The sequence below is a fragment of the Ammospiza caudacuta genome, chromosome 4 (genome assembly GCF_027887145.1).
Source record: "Ammospiza caudacuta isolate bAmmCau1 chromosome 4, bAmmCau1.pri, whole genome shotgun sequence".
Lineage (NCBI taxonomy): Eukaryota > Metazoa > Chordata > Aves > Passeriformes > Passerellidae > Ammospiza > Ammospiza caudacuta.
Window position 1 is genome coordinate 7,035,791 of NC_080596.1, and position 21,477 is coordinate 7,057,267.

Below are 21,477 nucleotides of genomic sequence, written 5' to 3' on the forward strand. Positions count from 1 at the left end.
CAACAGCTGAAAACAGTTTCTGTAGATCAGTAAAGGCAGGGAAATTACTATATTGCATCAAATACCCCTAAATAAGCTCAAAAATTATGTTTCACTGGACATGGTTTAGGGCTTTGTAGGAGATTTTTAGAATTTCAAGGTACAACATCATGTACTACAGGATGTTAGTACTGTAGTAACTAACTAACATTCTGAAAAATGTTAGTTAGTAACTAACTAACTAACTAACTAACTAACTAACTAACTAACAGAAAAACCTCAGTTATGACAAAACAGCAGAATGTTATCAGAGTCAGGATGGTTCAGTTATCTTCTGAACCATCCTGACTCCATTCCTTTATATCACATTCTTTTTTTCAGACATAAGATCACTCTTAATACCTTAAGATTTGAAAGAAGTTTAAATAAAAACTGTAATGCATCAAATTAGGCCAGCAGAACTAACTAAACAGAAACATAATAGGATTTTTCAAAAATAAGATACTAGCTCATTCAAACCATCAAATATCTGACCTATAGATATGAGGTGTCTTCAGAACTATTATGATGATTAGGTGTCTTGATTTTTGGCCTTTAATTTTAACATATTTATTTAAATTTGTTTGTAGTGATATTTAAGTCAAAATAAAAACTATGTATTAAAGCAATAACCTTTGGTTATTCTTTGCAAAAAAACAAAGCATCTTTTATGTTATTAAAAGTGCTGATATGAACAGTCATGAATCACTGTAACTTCCATGTTTTGATTTAAGAAAATACATTAGCCTGTAAGTATTAAAGAATACACTCTAAAGTGCATATTCCCAGTGTGGAGGCAGCAAAATACCCCATAATTTCTTTCCAAAATGAAAGGTTATGCCTGACATGAAGTACATACATTTCTTACTGTTCTTCACTCAGTTTTCAAAGAAACAACTATTTCCAGCCAGTATTTGAGCAAAGTACCTGTACTGGTGTCACAAGTGTAAAGAAATTAAAGGCTCTCCCTTGCACAGCAACTGATTTTGTTTACTCATTTCATTTCAGGAAGGGTGAGGAAGAAATGTGCTGCACAGAGTGGACTATGCAATTGGAAAAAAATTTACCTTTCGCCCACATTTTGAAAATTGAAAGAGAAAGATAAGTTACAAAACTTTTTTTTCATTTTCACTTTAGTGCATTCCATTGGTGTAGCTTTGCTACGAGGCAGCTTTTTAGTTGTCTCTAGTTCTCATCCTAATTATCACACTTATTGTTGACCTAGAAAAGGGGATTTTGCCCACTAATCTGTTTAGTAATGCAAGCAGGGTGATAAATGTTGGTGATAAATAGCAAAGTGTTGTAGGGATTTTTTTTTCATAACTTAGTATTTGGTATCTTTCTATATTTATTTATTTTTAAATAGGAAAAATATCTTCTGGAGCATCAAAAAAATGCAAGTTCATTTCAATTCCACTGAACACTCAGTCAAATAGTAATAAAAGCCCATTGGAAATCTTAAAACTCATCACTAAACATTTCTAAAATGTTGTAGACTGATTTCTCAGGTTACATGCTTAAGGCAAGTAAGTATAAGCATAAAAAACAGATGTTTTTCCAAGGCAACCATAAGGATATTCTGATATTCAGGAACTAATTTACAGACACAAACGTTTGTTTTTCTGAGGAAAGGTTTTCTATGAATGATGGGCAGGTGTTGGCTAGTGTCCCAGTGGCTGACAAAAAATGCTAATCAATACTGAGTTGAAGAAAGCTCTTTCAAACAAATAATGATTTTTACTCTCTCCTCAAAAATAAATTGCAGGAAAAGAGTACACTGAGTTTGAGAACTCTTCCTTCCATCTGTGCTACCAGGAATTGTTCCTCATCTGTTACCAAACCAGCAATCAGACTTACTGGAAAGAAAACACTGACCAGAAAATCAACTTGGCTAAATTAGGCTGGACACATCTGAGGGTACAATTAGGTCTCTGGCACACTGGTTTGGTAAGTGGGCCAGCTGTTTTGCAACCAGGACCCACCAAGACAAAATGGTATGTAGAAGAGGAAAAACACCACATAGTCATTCCACTAAGAATATGTATTGCTTTCAACTTAATTAAAAGTAGGACTAAGATCTTTCTAAGTAATGAAAGGTGTAATAACAGAAGAAAAGAAAAAAGAAGCAAACTTATGAATTGAATAATTATTCATGACCATGTAATCAGTAAAGCAAACAAAAATTTCCTGAGGTTTAAATATTTACATCTTCTGCTGAGAAGTACCACAGTTGTAATGACAAATACAGGTAAGCAACACTTATAATTGCAGTGTGCAAATATTTGGTAATCATTGAGTCAATGTTGAAAATTGACTCCTTCATGAATGCAAATATGATAATTTTGTGTAACATAAGCATCTGACTGAAAATTCAGTTTTCCTATTCCTAAGCCATTTGTAAGAATAATGATCCTTTTGTTTTTCCCACCAATTAGACATTTACCTTGAACATTGAAACTCTATTTATGCATTGTTATTATGTCATTATAGCCATTCTCATGCTTTAACTATAAAATCTTGGGGTTTTAAACTCAAGATGAACTAGGTTTTTACTGCCAGAGTTCAATGTTGTCATCTTCTCTGAAATTCTTGCCTAGGAACACAAGACAGTTTTTTTTTCATTTTCTGCTACCAAATATTCTTCTGATAGAGTTTCAAGCCTATATGTGCTACTTCTAACAACAAAAAGGAAAGATGTGTTCTTTATTCTGTCAGAGGATGCGGGATACCTGAATTGTGCTACGTGGTTCACCTATTGCATCACAAACAGTACGTGCAGTGTACATCTGTGTTCAAGCTGTTACTTAACAAAGTTCATACCAGCAGCCCACTCATGCTCTCTTGTCATATCTAAGGGAGTCCTGCTGGTGCACAGCCTCTGGAATGGTATCTCCAGGACCCTGTGGACCCTTGTGTCATGAGCTGCAAAGATGAAGCAAAGCAAGCTCGGTGTATGAGCAACAGTGACAAGGAGGTTCAGCCACGGTTTCCTCAGTCCATGTTAACAGTACCAGTGAAGCAACGGTAAAAAACACAATAGCAGATTGACTTCTATCCAGTCCTATTTACTTTATTTTCACACTTTAGGAAACAGAAGTGACTCTGTAAAAGGTGGAAACGTCCTATTTGTATCAGTAAGGTCAACAAGAGCTCATTCTGCACATAGCTCTTGAAGGGAATTAATAGCCGATTTGGAAAGACAAACCTTTAGCATCGATCATCCTTTGGAAAAGACTTTTGGCAGCCTGGTGACTAACTCACTGGTGATCAGTGCAGTTACTGGAAAGCTGACACTCAGGCACAATGCTTCAGCCTCACTTGTGTCACATCAGATTGATTTTTAGCACCCTAAACACTCACATTTCCTTCTGGCAATATGTGGGTGCATCTCTGAACATGATGGGAGCCTTCTGTTTGATCCGATTTGACCAGATTGAAAGAGGATATACAGGTCAGGAACTCTCCATGTTTCAGGGCATAATCATATCTAATTTTCTAATAATCTGGTTCCTATATAATGCTTTTTTCCCCTTTTTAAAATCCCTATTAAGCCAAGTTGAAGAATTGATCCTGCTGTACAGAGACAAAGTCATTTGCCTGAAATCACAAAGCTGACCCCAGTAACAACAGATCTATCCCTGAGCCCCATTCTCACCATTCTTCTCATCATCTGGTCAAACACGTAACGGAGTCAAAAGCCTCATTCAACACTGCCTTATCACACATTGTGCTGTACAGGCACAAAATCAGACTTTCTCTGCAGAAGCCATAGTTCAGACATTGGGTCTGGGTCATGAGTGGAAGGGTGTTAATGCTCCCAATACAGAAAGCATGCAAAAGGACATACTAAAGTAATTTGCTGGAACAACACCCATGGCAGAAGACAGGGCTTGTCAGCACTCTTGTAGCAGTATCAAAGAAAGCAGATACCAACAACATTAGCTCTCCAGCAAGGAAGCATTGACCAAAGTCATTGGAATGGACTCACTGTGTTGAAGGATAGGGAACATTCATTGCCTGTGAGAAATACCACAGACTTCTTTTCTGGATATGCCACTGCCCAATGACTTCACACCTTTCTCTGCCTCAGTTTTGTCATCTGCAGAACTGGGGAAATGGTGTTGAGTCTCTTTGCAAAACATGTAGAGATCTGTGGTGGGAAAGACCTACTTAATCCGAAAATATCATTTGTTGTTAGGCAATTGATAGTTGGTGCAGATAATTCAGATTGCTACTGTGGCTTTTCTCTGTGCTGTTAGAGTGAAACCTCTGCCAGCCCCTGTTACAAAACGATGTGTGAGTTTGATGATGTTTGTGACGAGGTGTAGCGTCTCCATGCCTTATCTCACCTTCCTGCCTCCCCTGAGACCTGGCTGGAGCAGAGATCAGGCGACTAAGCTCAAAGCGGGTTCTGAAAATGGGAGGAGTGTATGTGCAAATTCTGGGAATCCGCCTCAGATCCCTACCCCACCTCTTCCCACCACCTCCCAGTGCCCGCCCCCAGCTTCAGCCTGCTGCCTTAAACTGCTGCCCCCCTGCGCTGGGCTGGACATTGTCGGCTGCTGACTGCACCAGTGGCCCTGGTGGGACAGACACGATGGGGCTGAGGCTGTGCCGCTGGGCTCCCCTGGGCTCGCTCCTCTCCCTGCTCCTGTCCACCAGCATGGCGGTAAGTGAAGGCACAGCCTGAAGGAAACTGCGTGCTAGCGCAGAAAGGGGTCTTGGAGAAAATCCACTAAAAACATCCCTCTTTTCTTCTCTTCAGTACATTGCTACCAGAGAAAACTGCTGCATACTGGATGACAGATTTGTAAGTACCTGAACAATTTTCTTTTATCTTAAGAATGTAACTAAAGCTTTTCTATGCTGATTATTAACCAGTGTTATCACTTGAACCCCATCATTGTTTTCTGTACTTATTAAGTGTGTTTTGCTTAAACCTGTCATTTACTGATAGCAGTATATGCTTGGTAAAAGTGGATGAAAGCACATTTCCAGCAGATGCTACAATAATGGCATGCACTGTTTTCTTGCTGCATGCTGCAAATTCAAAGTCTGCTGCTAATGCCTGCCCTTTTTTATCCTTTATCATTTGTGTCAGCAGTGACTGAAAGTTCCTCTGCCCACACGTTCTGCTCTGCTTGCTTTGCCCCTGAAACATTGACAACTGTGTCCCTTTACTCCTTAGGGTAGCTTCTGCCCAACAACTTGTGGCATTGCAGATTTCTTTGCTAAATACCATGCCACTGTGGATAATGACCTGCTGGAAATGGAGAGACTTTTGCAGCGTATTTCTAATGCCACAGTAACAGCAAACGAACTGATCCAACACATCCAAGACCTCTATCCTTCAGAAAAGCAGATATTACCAAGTGAGCATATAAAAATAAGCACACAACTGAAAAATATTATTTATGTGGTTTTCTTTTTTAAATTTTCCTAACTACAATTATTTTGTACCTTTTCTGTTTTACAGATGAACTTGATGATTACACTCAGAGGTCCAGGAAAATAATTGAAGAAATTGTCACATATGAAAAGACTATATTGTCTCATGAAACTACTATACAGTAGGTATCTTCCACTTCTTTTATCAGTGACAATTCAAATTGTTTTCTTTCTGTTCTTTTGTCAAGTGCCAAAAAGCCTTTCTCAGAAAGGTTTTTTGTGCTCTTGAGGACAGTTCTGCCCACACTGGCATTAGTAGCTACCTAGCAAGACACAGAAGGATCATGAGGATCTGATACTGAATTCTCTGCTCACCTGGACAAACTGTTAATTGTGCAAGAAGTACAAGATAAGAATTGCCATGAAGCCTGGCGATATTTTTATTTATGTTTCCCCTGCTGTGCCAGCTCTCCCTAAATTTTTTTTCATGACCTTTGGAGGTCATGAGTTTTTGCTGTAAAGCAGAGCATGTGGAATGTTTGTGCAATCATTTACTCTGGCCAATTTTGTTGCATACATCCATGAAAATTAGCTCCGTTACCTAGTTCTAAATCATAAGTAACTATAAACTTAGTGATAGTCTTTTATAAGTAAACATTGGAAATAGAATTGAAAACATCATTAATCTTACTAAATCTTAAGGATATGTTTTTTGACAGACCTCTGCTTCTATGACATTATGTCAAAGATTTTCTTAGGCATTCTGACACTTTCAGCAGTTTATTTAGAGCACTTATGTTTTACAAATACATCCATAACTGAAGAGTTTATTCTTTACATCAGGAGAGGAAAGTACAACTTTCCATAGTTATATTAATACATTAATTACTGGTTAGAGTTTTGCTGGTTAGAGTCAAGTTTTGCATATGGTTAAGTTTTGCATGAGGTTAAGCCTGTGCTTTCCCATTTTGCCTGTCCTTAACTCTGAATTCCAGTGCTGAGAGAGGCACCCCATTTTACAGGGATGCATTAGATCCATGAGGCATGTGTCCAGGGGAATGAATGGGAATTACACATTCTCAAACAGCAGGTACAACAATCCATTTTTGTGTCTCTCTGTCCAGACAGTTGACAGACACACATATAATGAACGGCAACAGGATCACAGAGCTGAAACAGAAGATTGCCCAGCTTGAGTCACTCTGTCAGGAGCCGTGCAAGGACCGGGCTGAAATTTACGAGACCACTGGAAGAGGTGTGCAGAATGTTCCCTCTATGGTGGAGGGTTGATTCACTACGAGTGCTGCTGCTTGGCACCACAGCAATGATTCATTTGGAATCTTGTGGGTCATAGACTTCTGCAAAGATACATAAAATTGCACATTATAAAGCCAGTCAGTACAAATTAGATGATCTGCAAGGTTTCAAATGGAACTTAGTTCTTGCTTGGCCTCTTTGGCCAAAATACGATTATCCCAAAATGTGTGCTAAACACAAAGGACATGACTGGAGTTTCCATGGACCTGGGACTAAGAGAAGATAACTCATCAAATTTCTACTAAGCAATGTTGAAAAAAATGTAATTATTCCATTAGGTCCAGAATTAACTTTCTTTGTTGCTGTGGTAATCAATGCAATGACTATGTTTTACACTGCTTAAACTCTGCATGAGACTAAATTCATCTTCACCTTACACAAGTCCTGTGACCCTCAGTAGGGTTTTTTATGGCAATGACATTGAACTATGTGGACTCAGTAGCTTAATTTGCAACAATGGTATTTAGATAAGTTGCATTTCTTGCACTAAAAAAGATATAAAATATCTTAAAATATAAAATAAATGTAAGGATAGAATTGTAGCTAGATTGGAAATGATCTTTGGAATATCTTTACTTCAGATTGTCAGGACATTGCAAATAAGGGTGCAAGGAAAAGTGGACTGTACTTTATCAAGCCTCAGAGAGCCAAGCAGTCATTCCTAGTCTACTGTGAGATTGACTCATATGGCAATGGCTGGACAGTACTACAAAGGGTATGTCACTTATGTATTATTGCTGTAAACAATCTTTTTGCATGAGTACTGTTTTTATTTACCTACATATGATACATATCTTTTTGACTGAGGTTTTTATTTTTGTTTTTGGTATTTTTGGTTTATTTCTCCAGAGACTGGATGGGAGCGAAGACTTCAGTAAAAATTGGGTTCAGTACAAGGAAGGATTTGGACATCTGTCTCCAGATGACACCACTGAGTTCTGGCTGGGCAATGAAAAGATGCATTTAATAACTACACAGTCCACTCTGCCATACACCTTACGAATAGAGCTGGAGGACTGGAGTGGCAAAAAAAGGTATTTTCTTATTTTGCTTCTGAGATTGACAGCTTAAAACGTCCTGCTCCCGCTGCTGCATCAGTTTGCACTGACAAAAGGTTGCTCCTAAAAATTTATGAACTCTTAGACCAGATAACGTGTGCATGGAACTGCTTTGGCTCCTGAGCTTACAGTTGTGACAGCAGTCACTGGGTGTTTTAGTCACATGGGCCTGTCATAAGGCCACATGCTGTCAGCACTCATTTATTAGGCAGAAAGAATCTGTTTCTTCTCTCCAAGTTTCTTTGTCTTACTTATCTTATGGACTACATATTTATGTGTGTGTGTGTGTCTGTGTGTGTGTTGATAATGTAGATATTTCATACATCACTAAAGACTAGTAATCAGAAAATATGTCGGGTACTGGAGCACAAAAGTTGATTGGATGTGTGTCACTTAACTGAGGCCCACAGTCACATAAAAACAATTCGTTCTGAAATGCTAGGATGCAATAAATGCCTTTTCTGCAGTTTTAGCGCTGATGAATTTTTCACTTGTGCATGTGCTGGGAATGCAGCATGCCCATGTTGAGCCCTGCCCTCTGTTCCCAGCACTGCTGACTACGCTGTGTTCAGAGTGGGGAGTGAAGAGGACAAGTACAGACTGACCTACGCCTACTTCATCGGGGGTGACGCTGGGGATGCCTTCGATGGATTCAATTTTGGGAATGACCCAAGTGATAAATCCTACACCTACCACAATGGCATGCGGTTCAGTACCCACGACAACGACAACGATAACTATGAAGGCAACTGTGCTGAGCAGGATGGATCTGGGTGGTGGATGAATAGATGCCATGCTGGCCACCTCAATGGCAAATATTATGTAGGTAAGTGTCTTCTGAGTGCTTATATCCAGGACACCACGTTTCGGTGACAAAGGGAAATGAGTCATGTTTGTAGAGTACACTTTGCCTTCTGGATTTTCCAAAGCTGGCATAGTCCGTTCTTTGCAATAATTGTTAACACCAGTGGTAGGAATTTGTTACTGCTCTCCATTCCAAAGTGGGATAATCAATCCTGAGAGAAACACAATAGGGGGAGAAAGAGAGTGAACAGAGTCTGTTAGATCATCCAGGGGTGCCATGGAGGTGTCAGGACCAGAAAAATGTATGGGCACTATTTTAGAAAGCTACCAACTGTTTTGCTCCAACTGGTGTTTCCTAGGTGGTGTGTACACATCAGAAGATGCTGGTCCTGCTGGATTTGACAATGGCATTATCTGGGCAACCTGGCGTGACCGGTGGTACTCCATGAAGAAATCTGCCATGAAAATCATCCCATTCAACAGACTGTCAGTGGATGGACAGCAGCACAGCTTAGGCAATGTCAAACAGGTTCGAGCACAGGGCCAAGGAGATATTTAAAATTAACACAGAACATTTCAATAATAGTTGAAACACTTCAGTAATAATTTTAAATAGTGAGCATGGACAGCTGAAGTTAAGCCCGCTGCATCTTCGAGAAGCTGGCTTTTTTAATTATTTTGTCACAGTAATAGTAGTCACATGAGTACTTTAATTTTAGTGCACCTTCTACATTACTGTTTCTTTTAATGGATGGATAAATGGATAATCTCATGATCAAGAATAATCCCTTGCTTTTGTGTATATTAAATGCTGCATTTTTAATTTCCAACTAATATAACTATGTATGGACACTATCAACATGTCATCCATCGTAGCCTTATATACTTCTTTCATTAGAAGAACATTAAAATACTCTTTTTTTTCTGTTTTAGGTTGGAGATGCATAAAGAATGATTTGAAAAAGACCAGTCTGAACAGGAAAAGCAAATCTTTTCTAAGACACTGAACTTAACAAACATTACACAGTTCAGTTTTGACTACAAAGCATCATTGACTGTAAGATACCCAACCCCTTCCCTGAGCAGTGCTTACCTTTGTTGATGGTTGGTTTTTTTTTTCTGTACACATTCTCAATAAATTTTTGATTATTACAAAAAGGCCTGAGTTTGTTATCTGTGGTCTACAGCTGGCCAAGCAAGGCAATGAAAACTTTTGATAGGTGGATCAAACCTACTTGATTCAGTCATTCCTGAATTTCACACCAGCAGTTCCTGCTCTTTGTTTAGACTGATGTGTTCAACCTATTTCTCCATAAATGTGGCAAGTATCCATAAGTTTTCAAGTTTTCTAATAAAGTTGTTTGGTGACATAGATCAAAGTACATAGCAAGTTGAAAGTAGCCTACTTTACTGCTGAAGACTATTTAACTTAAGTTACCACAAAGTAATGAATACATTTTTAGTTGGGATGTGCTAGGTAGTATCAATGACCAAGAAAAGGTATTTTACTCCAGACCATACACATTAACAAGTTTGTCAAATTTTACTCGGAGTAAGTTTCATTTCCTATATGACACATAGTAGTACACAAATATTTTAAAATTACTTCAACTTATTCAGTGCCATGCAACCAAGAAATATTAAAATTTGCAGCAGAAATTGATTGTATTTTACTTGTATTTTCTTTCTCTGGACCTGATAATAATTTCCCATGTGATCCACATCAGCAAATCCACAGCACAGGTCATGACCAACAAAGAGTTTGCAGTGCTGTCTGAATGTATCTCCTCAAAATCTGATGAGTGCATTTGAGGGATGTGTTAGCAAACCAAATTAGGTTTGTGAGCAAATTGCTCAACAAAAGATACACCCAGAGCTAGAAACTATAACTATCTCAACTGATGCATTAAGTAAAATAGGAAGTGTATCCTGGTCTTTATATTTTTAGCTACTTATGAAAGACCAGAAGTTTGCCTGGTACCTCTAAATAGCACATTCAAGTGCTTTATTTTAGAGACAGGAGGACATTTCAGTGATAAAAGAGACCTTACAGTCAGTTCATGCTGCTCAGCAGTTTTCCAGTTTTGATGCCCAGATGCCTCCTGAGGCTGGTGCTGAGCATCTTTCCTGAATCTGAGTCTCCACATCACAATAAACTGCCAACTCTCTCTCATTTTTATTAAGATTTTGACATAGTTGAATTTTTTTCTCTTGGGCCAAAATTTAAGAGGAAGACAGGTTTCTCAGGAGAGAAGAAGGCCTCATTATCTAGGGTCAGATGAGGTTAACAATGGCTTGAGAAGAGGAATGACCCCTCCACACCACTGAACTGGTATATTTGCACAAAACAGTTGCACCCGTCCAACCAGCCGTGGTGCACAGCTCCCTGCCGGCCTTGACACTCAATTCCTCACCAAGCAAAGCAGTTTTCCTGATGAACATTTTGTGCTGTAAGGCCTCTCCTGTTGCTTCATGGAGCTGAAGCAGTATGTGTAGAGAGGCTGGAGAGAAGGATGGAAGGGAAGGGCTGGCAAGCCCAGTCTCGTCCTTGTTCTGCCAACACCACTTGAGTAACATTGGCTGAGTCCCTTCCACTTTCTGTTTTCAATTTATGCCACCTATGACATGACTTTAGGTTGATATTATTTATATATTTGCAACATGGATTTAAAAAGTATTCTTTTCACCTCTGTCACTTTGATATCTGTATTTACACTCTGCTAGATGAGAATTGTTATTGCCTCTCCTGGTTTAGATTTTGGCTGCAATTTGATGGCCATCTGCTGTAATTACACACATTTCATGGATATGAGTTGGCATTTTATGGATTGCTCACCCTAACTAAGATCAGCTTATTCTTCCAGTTGGTTTGCTGATGGGTATCTTTAAGTTTTCAAAAATCATTTTCATCTCTGGAGAGAAGCATTTGCTCCAGTGCTCAGAAGGGTCAGAATCAGCAAATCCAAGAAGCCTGATCTTTCAATGAAGTCCTATGCCAGAGTTAATCAGTGAGTCTTCAGGGTCCCAGCCTACTGTTGTGTTCTCTGGGCCCTGGAAGAAATCTAGCAACATTTGTGCCTCTGGAAGCTCCTTGTTAAGGTATCCAATACCATATTTATCAGAAAGAGGCTGGAAAAGACCTGGTTTTTCTAACTCTTAAAATAGAATAATGCTCTCAGTATTATTTTTTGCAAGCAAGTACATTGCAATTGAACTTACTGCCCCTATTTTGTATGCTGAGGGCTGAGCATATTTCTCTTTTCTAAATAATTTCTTATCATACATGACCCTCAGACTGTAGCCTATAGTAAAAGTTACCTGTATTTAGAAAAGTCTGTACCTCTCACATTATAAAAGTTTATTAAAGGATTTGGTAGCCTTTGTTTCACACCTTGAGCTTTCAGTGACTCTTCCAAAGACCACTGGAGCACAAAAAAGAAGAATCTCTCTCCAAAAGGGGAAAAGAAAAACTGAATGAGGAAGATGCAGAGGAAGAAAGAAGCAAATAAAGTGGATTGACTGCAGGACTTCTGGGTTCCTCAGTTCTGGGATATTGCGTTGGGAAAATGTGGGACAAAGTGCTGGGACTGACTAGTAATGACTTCAGAAGTGTTAGGTAGTCTGAGGAGCATATGAAGAGAAAGTGAAGATGAGAGCTGAGTCTGAAGGAGAATAAACTCTAAGACAAAGCATCCAAAGGCAGGTTATGAATGAGCGAGCAGGAGGAGCAGAAGGCACCACTTGGAAGCTGGTGGTGGGGCAGCAGACACAGAGGGTGCTGGGCAAACAAGGTGAGGCTCACATCTAGGGCACACAAACCACCTCTAAACCCTAATACTGTGGCTTTTAGCCAAAAGCAGGGCAGATGAAGTAGTGAACTGCACTTCTGTCCTTTGATCCTGAATTAAAGTTAAATCCAAAGTTTGTCTAGCTCTTGGCCTCCAGCCTTTCAAACACCGACAGAAGTGACTGAATGATTGCAACATGAAAGCAGAGGTACAGGCTGAAGGTCAGGCACACAGATTCAGCCCCTGACTGTAAAGCCTGAGAAACTCCTCCTTCACCCCAGCTTCCCCCAGCAGCTGTCTTCGCAGCAAGCAGGAAACCCCTCTTAGCTTACCTAATGCTTATGATCAGATATCAATTATTTTTCCAGTCCCTCTAGCCTTGGTGGCTGAGTTTTGCTTGGACCAGAGTTAAGTTTGCTGTGTTTGAGTGTCACCAGAGAGCTGTGCCATCCCCCAGGGTCAGAAGAGGTCTGGAACATGCTACTTGCCATGTCCCCTGTTACCCTGGTGACCAGTGCCTGGAACATCTCCTAGCAAATTGTCACATCCTCTGCCACCGTGGTTGAAAAGGCAGAAATTCTTCTGCTTTGTGTGCTCTTACTACTATTGATTTTTAAGGCCCATTAAATTACAAATATAATGTTATTATTGATGATCACAAAATCAAGCATTGACAAACTGGGAATAGTTAGAACCCAAGTGGCACACCTCACATCTGCATTATGAAGGATGCTTTAGTTGTTGCATAGATTCTAACACATATAGGTAGCAGGACAGGGTGGGGCACAGTGGTGCCTTACTTACAGCTGATACCCTGCAGAATTAGGGGCTATTCCTGCCCTGATCAGCCAGTGCCTGTGGGACCAGAGGAAAGACACTCATGTGTCCCAGAGCTGGCTGCCAGCTGTTCCCCCTGAGCCCCATGGTGCTGGCACAGAGAGGCAGCTGCCAGCAATGGGAGCTGCACTTAGGGTGTGCTCTGAAGGCTTCAGGCTATCAAAATGGATCCCAAAAATTAATAGCTGCTTTTGGACTTAACCTTCCCACCTGGTTTCTACAACTGTGAAAAGGGGAAATTCATGGCCAGGGAATGAATGTAATATATCACAGGAAAATCCTTAAAGCTTTAAGCAGTCTGCAGAGCATCACCCTACAATGAAAAGAGTGTACAGCTCTGGGCAGATGCTTGCCTGTGGAGCACCATCCCCGTGCTCAGTGTGAGGCAGAAGGGGTTCAGTGGAAGAAATATCATATGTGATCCGGTGGTAAAGCACAGTCCATGACTGTATGCCCAAGGGGAGCCCACAAAGATTGCACCTGCAATTCCTGTGCTCCTGAGCAGGAAGATCACAAGCTTTTTCACAAGTGATCACAAATTTTTTCACAAAACTCACAAGAGATTTTTCACTGGACTTTTGTGTCTATTATAGAGTTAAAAACTGAGCTTTTTTGGACATTCTCCACGGACCTCAGTATATTTTGTTCAACACCAACACGCAGGCAAAGCAATGACTTCCTTTTTCAAATATCAGCTCTTTGTTTATGCAGCCAAATGCCCATCACACTGAGTGTGTGTTTTCCAGCAGGTAAGCACTGCTGGATCCCACTGGCTCTGACACACATCTTGGTTGACTGTCCAGTTACAAGAAACAGTTTTAGACAGAATTTTTTCCTGGAATTCTTGGTGTTGCCCGCATGTTGGTGTTGAACGAACTTATCTGGAGCAAATAACACCAGAAACTTGTGCAAGAGACCTTAAGTAATCGTTGAAGGGGGAGGGAGGCATGTGGTGTGTTTTTTCTACAAACAGAAGGGAGCATAATGATTAATCTCAGCTTCACATTCAGGTTTAAATTGCACCAAAAGACTGGCAGAAAGCATCCTTTCAGTCAGAGTTGGTGCTCTTCTCCTGAAGATGATACCTGTGAGGATCCTCAGTGTGCTCCTGTGCCTCAGCATAGCCTGGGTATGAATTTGCTTACTTGATTCTTTTTGTATCTTTCTGCTTTGAATAGTAAGCATTTATTTAATGTTCATTCATGACATAGATACATTTTGTCTATCACCTAGCTTGTAAAATTCAGCGCACACACATATGCAGCAGCTTAGTGTAACTACTTCACCGATGAAGTTTCATCACTAATTTTGGAGTATCTAGACCTCTGTAGTTTTGCTTAACTCAGTTTTGCTGAATTTGCCAGGCTTCAAGCACAGCAAAGCAAATCCATTTACATGAATTCAAACATTCATAGGTGATGCTCTAAGTCTTTAACATAACTGGCTGGATGCTAGTAGCTCCAGCCATTCAGGAATTTTCATGTTTATTGGGATGAATTGTGCTTTCCTTTGGACAGTATTTCGGTATAGGAATGTGCCCCTTTCATTTCAGCAGGATCTTCTACCTACAAGTGACACACAATTCTTTTAGTATGAAAGACACATTTAAAAACAAGGATTCTTGTAGCAGCAACATCAGCGTAAACTACAGCTAAGTAAGAATCAAATTTTTGATAAGGAAAGAGATTAACTTGATTTTCAACTGTGCTAATATAACCTTTTTTTTCCCCCATTGAGGACTCAGTCCATAATCTTATGTTACATTCTTTACATTTTTCTTTGTGACTGTTGGTTTGGGGTTTTTTTTAAATAAAGTGCCTGTTTTAACAAATGACAGAAATTATATGAAGCAGCTGAGACAAAACAGAAGCAGTCATATTGGAGTTGTTAATGCCTAAAGGGCATTTTTGGATATATGTGCTACTTTTAGGAGGCACTTGGGCCAGATCAAATCATTAATTAATCAAACTAATGAATTTGAATCTGCTGATTGTAATAGAACATTCCAGTTCCTCAGAGAGGTTCTGACCCTGGAGATTAGAATTAGGATCACTTTCTCCACTTCAGAATTAATCATCAATCATAATAAGTAGTCATTAATATTTTCAAGCATTAATTATAATGTTTGAAAAGCACAAAAGGTGCACAGAGGATTCCAGTCAGACTTAATTACATCTTAAACACAGGTTTCTTTAATGAAAACAAAAAAAAAGGGAAAAAAATGGTCCTTTACTAAATGATAACACTGCAGGAATCTTCATTGTGTTTTGGCCTGGAATTAACTTGTATATCACTTTTTCTTCTCAGGTTTGAAGAAAACCTCAGCGTATTTATTTTGCTTCTTTCTATTAACATAGTGAAATCCATCCACCACTGAAATTGTTTTTTTAATTGTGTTAGTAGCTTTCTTGCTCTTTCTGTCAGCAAAACCCTGTTACAAGCTTCCAGTTAGCAACTGTGATTAAAATCAGAAACTCTAGTGGAAAAATCGTATATCTGTAAGCTGCTTTTGTGTAGACTGAAGGTGGTGAAGTGACAATAAGAATTTTAGAGTGTTGCAGCTAATAGGAATAGTATTTTTAAAGTATTTATTTTTACTTTTCCAGTTTCAGTGTAATTTCAAGTTAATTTTATATTTACACACAGGACAAAATATTTCTGTGGAATGATACGATCATAATATATCCTAAGCATCACTAGCTCTCTACATGAAAGCAATAATTTTAAGAGATGTAAAGCTCTATTCTGACTAAACAAACGATATAATATCTTACAAGAAATGTTGGGTGTGATGCTTACCAGATGGCTGTCATAGCCACCCACCAGCTGTGTGAGGACATCAGCTTTGTGTTTCTGCTTCCTTGACAGCTGTTCACTGAACCTTGCTTTTACTTTTCCCCTTTTTCCTGCTGGCAGGCACAAGATGGGAAGACTGCCTTTGAGCAGGGGGGTGCAGGAGTGCGTGGTCCCAGGATTGTGGAGCACAAGTCCCCGTCCAGCTGCCAGTCTGAGAAGAACTGGCCCTTCTGTGCAGATGATGACTGGGTGAGCCATTGACACTGGGGGGATAGGGGGGGCTCAGCTGGATCAGCAGCTGGATCAGCAGCTGGATCAGCAACTGGATCACTACATCAGGTGCCACAGGCCAGCACAGGGTTCAGCATTACGACCGAGGTAACGCTACAGGTCGGGGCAGCCTGCACAGATCTCCTGTGGGAAACAAAGGAGAAAAGGGGAAAATGAAGACAAAATAAGCAGGGAGAAGTTTGCAGTGGTGCAGAATGAGAAGAGAAAGTAAGTCTGGAAAAGACAGATTAAATAAACAAAGGCTCACCGTAGAAAAACATAAGAATTGTTTCTTCTCAGAATTTTGGTATTACCACATTTGGAGTTCATAAAATAAAGGCATCAGAAAGAGAATTGTGATAAAAAGAAAAGAATTAGCTAGAAATCACATACTCAAATCACTCACTAGTTAATTTTTCAGGAAGTCAGATTACAAGATGCTCGGTAAATGTTTCATAACAATTGACCAGATGTTTTTGTACATAAGCTATAAATTCCTCTCTTTCTTGCCTCTTGCATCTCAGTCCTTTTCTATGCTACATTTATTTGGTGACTTCTTGGCAAAGAGCTTAAGTCCATCAGAACACTAAGCTTTTCTGAGGAAAACTTTGCTCTAGCTTCTAACATCCTCCCTCAAACTGGATGACAGACTTCTTACAGCAGACCCTTAGGAAATATATATGTATCTACAAAAAAATCTCACCCATGAGGAACAGAGGAGAGGGGAAACTAAAGGTTTACTTTACTAAAGGTTCCACACCCCACAGTTACAGCAGGTTTCTGAGTACATGCTTCACAGATTCTATTGTACAAGATGTTTACTCTTGAGGATTTTAGCACAGTTATTTCCCTCTTTCAATTCTAGGGTGCAAAATGTCCATCAGGATGCAGAATGCAAGGACTGATTGAAGAAAAGGACCAGGAGTTCAGTCAAAGAATAGAAAAAATCAAGAAACTGCTCTCAGATAATCAAAACAACTATAAGAAGTCCAATCAGATAATTGTGGAAACTGTAAATACAATAAAACCAAACCTGGACAGTGCTCAGGGTGAGTATCTCGGGCCCAGTTTTATTATCCATTACTGAATTACTGCTTTCTTGTGAATAAGCCATATGTAGTGAAAATACAGGCTGCACTGGATATTATTATCAGGAAACAGAACAATCATATTAACAGACTTTTAACTAGTTAGCAAAAATTAATTTAATCTGCTCAGTACTATGAGAAATATGTTCTCAATTATGTGTTTAATTACATATTTTAAAATATGATACATATTTAGGAAAGAAAAGCACACAGGCATAGCTGACTGTGAGGCATTTTTATTTCAGAGCTTGATGAGACTTATGGTCGCCTGTCAGGAGAACTGAGACGGAGAATTATGACATTAAAGCAGAGAGTTGTCACTCAAGTGAACAGGATTAAAGCTCTGCAGAGCAGCATCCAGGAACAAGTGGTGGAGATGAAGCGCTTGGAGGTAGGTGGTGCCGTGCACTTCCCATGCTCTCCAGTGCTTAGCTACAGAAAGGGGATCTGTGCATTGTGGTGAGCAGTGCTCCTGCTGGGAGAAAACATGGTGCAACTCTCGCAGCACCTGACTTGCTGAGACAAATCCCCAAATGAGTTGCTGTCTATCCATCCTGGTTTTCTACTTCTGCTCTGTAGGAACCAGCATGAGTTACGTGAGTTTCTAGTCCCATCTGCTGCTTTTCTCTCAGGCCACAGCCATGATCCCTCTGCTGATAACTGCTTCTGTATGAGGCGTTTCTCCTCCTGTAAGGAGCTGCTGAGTAGTTAGAAAAGGGATGTGCTCTGTCAATCCCCAGTGCTGCCACTGCTGCCCACAGCAAGGCTGGGTATGAGAACCTGTGTTCCCAGGTTGCAGACAGTTCTTCTGATGGTAACGCAAGGAAAAGTCATGGCACAAACAGTGGTTTTTATCAAAGGTTCATTTTGATTCCTAGAACAGAAATCCATCATTTGGGTCATTTGAGAAAGCAATGGTAACCCCATGACAGAATCTTCCACTCTCAGCTGTAGGTGGGAGGTACTAGGGCAGCTCTCATCTTTCCCCTGCTCAGTAGAAGATATCCTTTCTTGAGAAAGTTGGGAAAGCTCCCTAACCAAATTACTTCTCTCTGGTTATGTAGGTGGACATTGATATTAAGATACGAGCTTGCAAAGGAACCTGTGCTAGAAGTTTTGATTACAAGGTGGACACAGAAAGCTACGACAACATCCAGAAGCAGCTTGTCCAAGCCAACTCCATCAACTTGCACCCAGAGCTTCAAACAATTCCCTTGAGCACACTGAAAATGAGGCCACTTAAGGACTCTAATATTCCTGATCATTTTAAGCATAAGCCTCTCCCAGAAATGCAAGCTCTGAACATAATTAATGACATCAAGCAGATGGAAGTGGTATTAGAAAGACCAGAAGCAGACACGAAACCCTCCCGAGGCGACAGCTCGTATCACACGGCAGAAGCAAGGGGGGATGAATCTTCATACCCCAGCAAATTAGTTTTTCCCACTCATGGGAGAGAAACCCTTAGTCTGGAAGACAAAACCTCCTCCGCTGTTCGTAGATGCACCAAAACTACCACCAGAAAAGTCGTCTCTGGGCCTGATGGCCCTAGAGAAGAAGTATTTGAGAAAACAGTCTCTTCTGATGGCTCAGACTGCGCCTATTTACCTGGAAATGTTGGAGGGGAAGGGACCACCTACCATTTTAGTGGTGCAGATGCCGTGCACAAGCTAGAGACTGTATTCCCTGAGCTAGAGTCATTTTTTACCCCCGACTCTCCATCCGCTGCTACTAAGCACGTTAGTGGATCTAGCAGCTTCACTACCAGCAAACACACAGGCAGTAGCCACATAGGTACAGGAGCTTATGGGGGAAAAGTCAAATTTGGAGACTTAGGAGAGGAGGAAGAAGATGACTTTGGAAGACTTCAGCCATCTGGATTCCCATCTGGCAGTGCAAGTCACTCCAAGACTGTAGCAACCAGCTCTTCTAGTTTCAAGAAGGGAGGCTCTACTTTTGAAACCAAATCAGTAAAGATCCGTGAAATAAATGAGCAGCTAGGTGGGTTGGAACACGATCAGAGTGCAGAGGATACCCCAGACTTTCAGGCACGCAGCTTCAGATCGTCAGGAGGGAAGCGAAGGACACCCAGCACTGGGAAAGGTAGTTATTGAGGTAATGGAGCCAAACTCCATCCATAACCAAACTGACACATTGATTTTAGATACTGTAGTACAACAGTGTGATGATTAAATGCAAGCACTGTGTCTGTTTGTTACCACCTCTGAAACAAAAGGGAAAATATTTCATTAATACTCAGGTATTACATAGACAATTCACAATGTAAGAAATATGTAAAGTTTTCTTTCCTGAATTCTTTCTAATGTTGCCTGTCACTACACCTAGCATAGTCCAAGACGTGTTTAACACTTTTCCTCTGAGCTATTGGTATTTGGATTCCTCTGAACCTTTTATTAAATTTTGCTAATAACTTCTGTCAAACCAGATCAACTTTTTTTTTTAGACTGTGATGATATCCGCCAGAAACACACTTCTGGTGCCAAAAGTGGCATTTTCAAAATCAAGCCAGCGGGATCCAATAAGGTTTTGTCAGTTTATTGCGACCAAGAGACCACTTTGGGAGGATGGCTATTGGTCCAACAAAGAATGGATGGATCAGTGAATTTTAACCGCACCTGGCAAGACTACAAGAAAGGTTTCGGCAGCGTGGATGGCAGGGGGCGAGGAGAGTTGTGGCTGGGCAATGAAAACCTGCACTTGCTGACTCAGAATGATACTGTGCTGCGGGTAGAGTTAGAGGACTGGGATGGGAATGCTGTGTTTGCAGAGTATCTCGTGCAGGTAGGGTCTGAAGCTGAGGGGTACACCCTGGCCGTGTCCTCCTACGAGGGCACCGCCGGGGATGCCCTGGTGGCTGGCTGGCTGGAAGAGGGCACCGAGTACACCTCCCATGCCCGGATGAAGTTCAGCACCTTTGACCGGGACCAGGACCACTGGGAGGAGAACTGTGCTGAGATGTATGGGGGGGGCTGGTGGTACAACAGTTGCCAGGCTGCCAACCTCAATGGCATTTACTACCCAGGCGGCCACTACGACCCCAGGTACAATGTCCCCTACGAGATCGAAAACGGCGTAGTCTGGCTGCCATTTAAAGCCTCTGATTATTCCCTAAAAACTGTTAGAATGAAAATCAGGCCCATAGAAACGCTGTAGAAAGACAGGCCTTTAATGCGTGTTATGGCTACAAGTTGAAAAGATTTTTTTATACATGTATGTATGATGAACCTTTACCCTGTGAATTTGAAGGCAACTGAGCACATTTGGAGATTAAAAAATAAAAAGTGATTAATTATCAACGAGAGTTTTTTGATTTTGTTTTTAACTGACAAGGAAATACTGATTTAAAAACCCTTTTGATATGAACTTTGTCCATGTCTTTGGCAGCTCACACATTGACTTGAGTTAAAAATTTTTAATTTGAGTTATTTACTTTGTTTTAGGAGTATTAAAGAAGTAAAAAGATTTAGAAGTATGTTCACAACAAAATTCTGCCTCCACTGACATGGACTGTGAAAGTCTAACCAAGTTCAACATTCGCATTCTCCTTTCCATTTTAAGGGGACTACAATAGCAGTGGGAGCCAGGTCTCAGACAGAACCAAGGATGGTGTGGGTTCTCATTTTTGTCACACACCCAACATGGAGTACACTTTGATAAAGAATGCATGCATTTTAGGACTGACTTGTAAGAATCTCCTAAGCTTTGATTTTATAAATATGGACATGGATTGACCATCCCATTGATGAATCCTAGATAGCTTATCATGCATACTAGTAGCTTCAAAATAAGACAATTCCGTGATAACTCATCAAAATGCAACTCCCAAAGCAGGCTATTATTTTCTAGCAACCACTAAAAGGTTATGACTAACCAGACCAAGCAAGATGAGGAACTACCTGAATATTTCTCAGCACAGATGCCAAACAAGAATTCTTCTAAGGGGTTTAAATCAGCTTGCTGACAGTGTATGCTAAGGATCTTCTAGAAAAAAGCTGGCTGCATGGAATATCAGTTATATTGGTCACACAATTACAGAAGACCACATTGTATTTACCTTTATATTTTATGGCATAAATTACACAAGTATTTACA

General features: G+C 40.3%; 2 protein-coding genes across 2 annotated transcripts; both read left to right on the forward strand.

The window, feature by feature from the left end:
* The first annotated feature begins 4,588 nt into the window (after positions 1–4,588).
* On the forward strand, positions 4,589–9,762 carry FGG (fibrinogen gamma chain). The gene is made up of 10 exons (XM_058804055.1): positions 4,589–4,687; positions 4,784–4,828; positions 5,207–5,390; positions 5,495–5,588; positions 6,531–6,661; positions 7,305–7,438; positions 7,573–7,757; positions 8,330–8,607; positions 8,945–9,114; positions 9,519–9,762. Exons 1-10 carry the CDS (start codon positions 4,616–4,618, stop codon positions 9,531–9,533), a joined length of 1,308 nt encoding a protein of 435 aa, XP_058660038.1. The 5' UTR covers positions 4,589–4,615; the 3' UTR covers positions 9,534–9,762.
* A 4,477-nt stretch (positions 9,763–14,239) lies between these two features.
* FGA (fibrinogen alpha chain) lies at positions 14,240–20,681 on the forward strand. The gene is made up of 6 exons (XM_058803745.1): positions 14,240–14,339; positions 16,127–16,255; positions 17,142–17,325; positions 17,610–17,755; positions 18,429–19,467; positions 19,829–20,681. Exons 1-6 carry the CDS (start codon positions 14,289–14,291, stop codon positions 20,536–20,538), a joined length of 2,259 nt encoding a protein of 752 aa, XP_058659728.1. The 5' UTR covers positions 14,240–14,288; the 3' UTR covers positions 20,539–20,681.
* Positions 20,682–21,477: the final 796 nt, after the last annotated feature.

Excerpts from the sequence above, each read along its gene's own strand:
- FGG (XM_058804055.1), top strand. The coding sequence starts at position 4,616 with ATGGGGCTGAGGCTGTGCCGCTGGGCTCCCCTGGGCTCGCTCCTCTCC. Across the intron at positions 4,829-5,206 it reads GCATACTGGATGACAGATTT|GGTAGCTTCTGCCCAACAAC; the intron begins GTAAGTACCTGA and ends TTTACTCCTTAG. Across the intron at positions 7,439-7,572 it reads GCTGGACAGTACTACAAAGG|AGACTGGATGGGAGCGAAGA; the intron begins GTATGTCACTTA and ends TTATTTCTCCAG.
- FGA (XM_058803745.1), top strand. The coding sequence starts at position 14,289 with ATGATACCTGTGAGGATCCTCAGTGTGCTCCTGTGCCTCAGCATAGCC. Across the intron at positions 16,256-17,141 it reads TCTGTGCAGATGATGACTGG|GGTGCAAAATGTCCATCAGG; the intron begins GTGAGCCATTGA and ends TTTCAATTCTAG. Across the intron at positions 17,326-17,609 it reads AAACCTGGACAGTGCTCAGG|AGCTTGATGAGACTTATGGT; the intron begins GTGAGTATCTCG and ends TTTTTATTTCAG.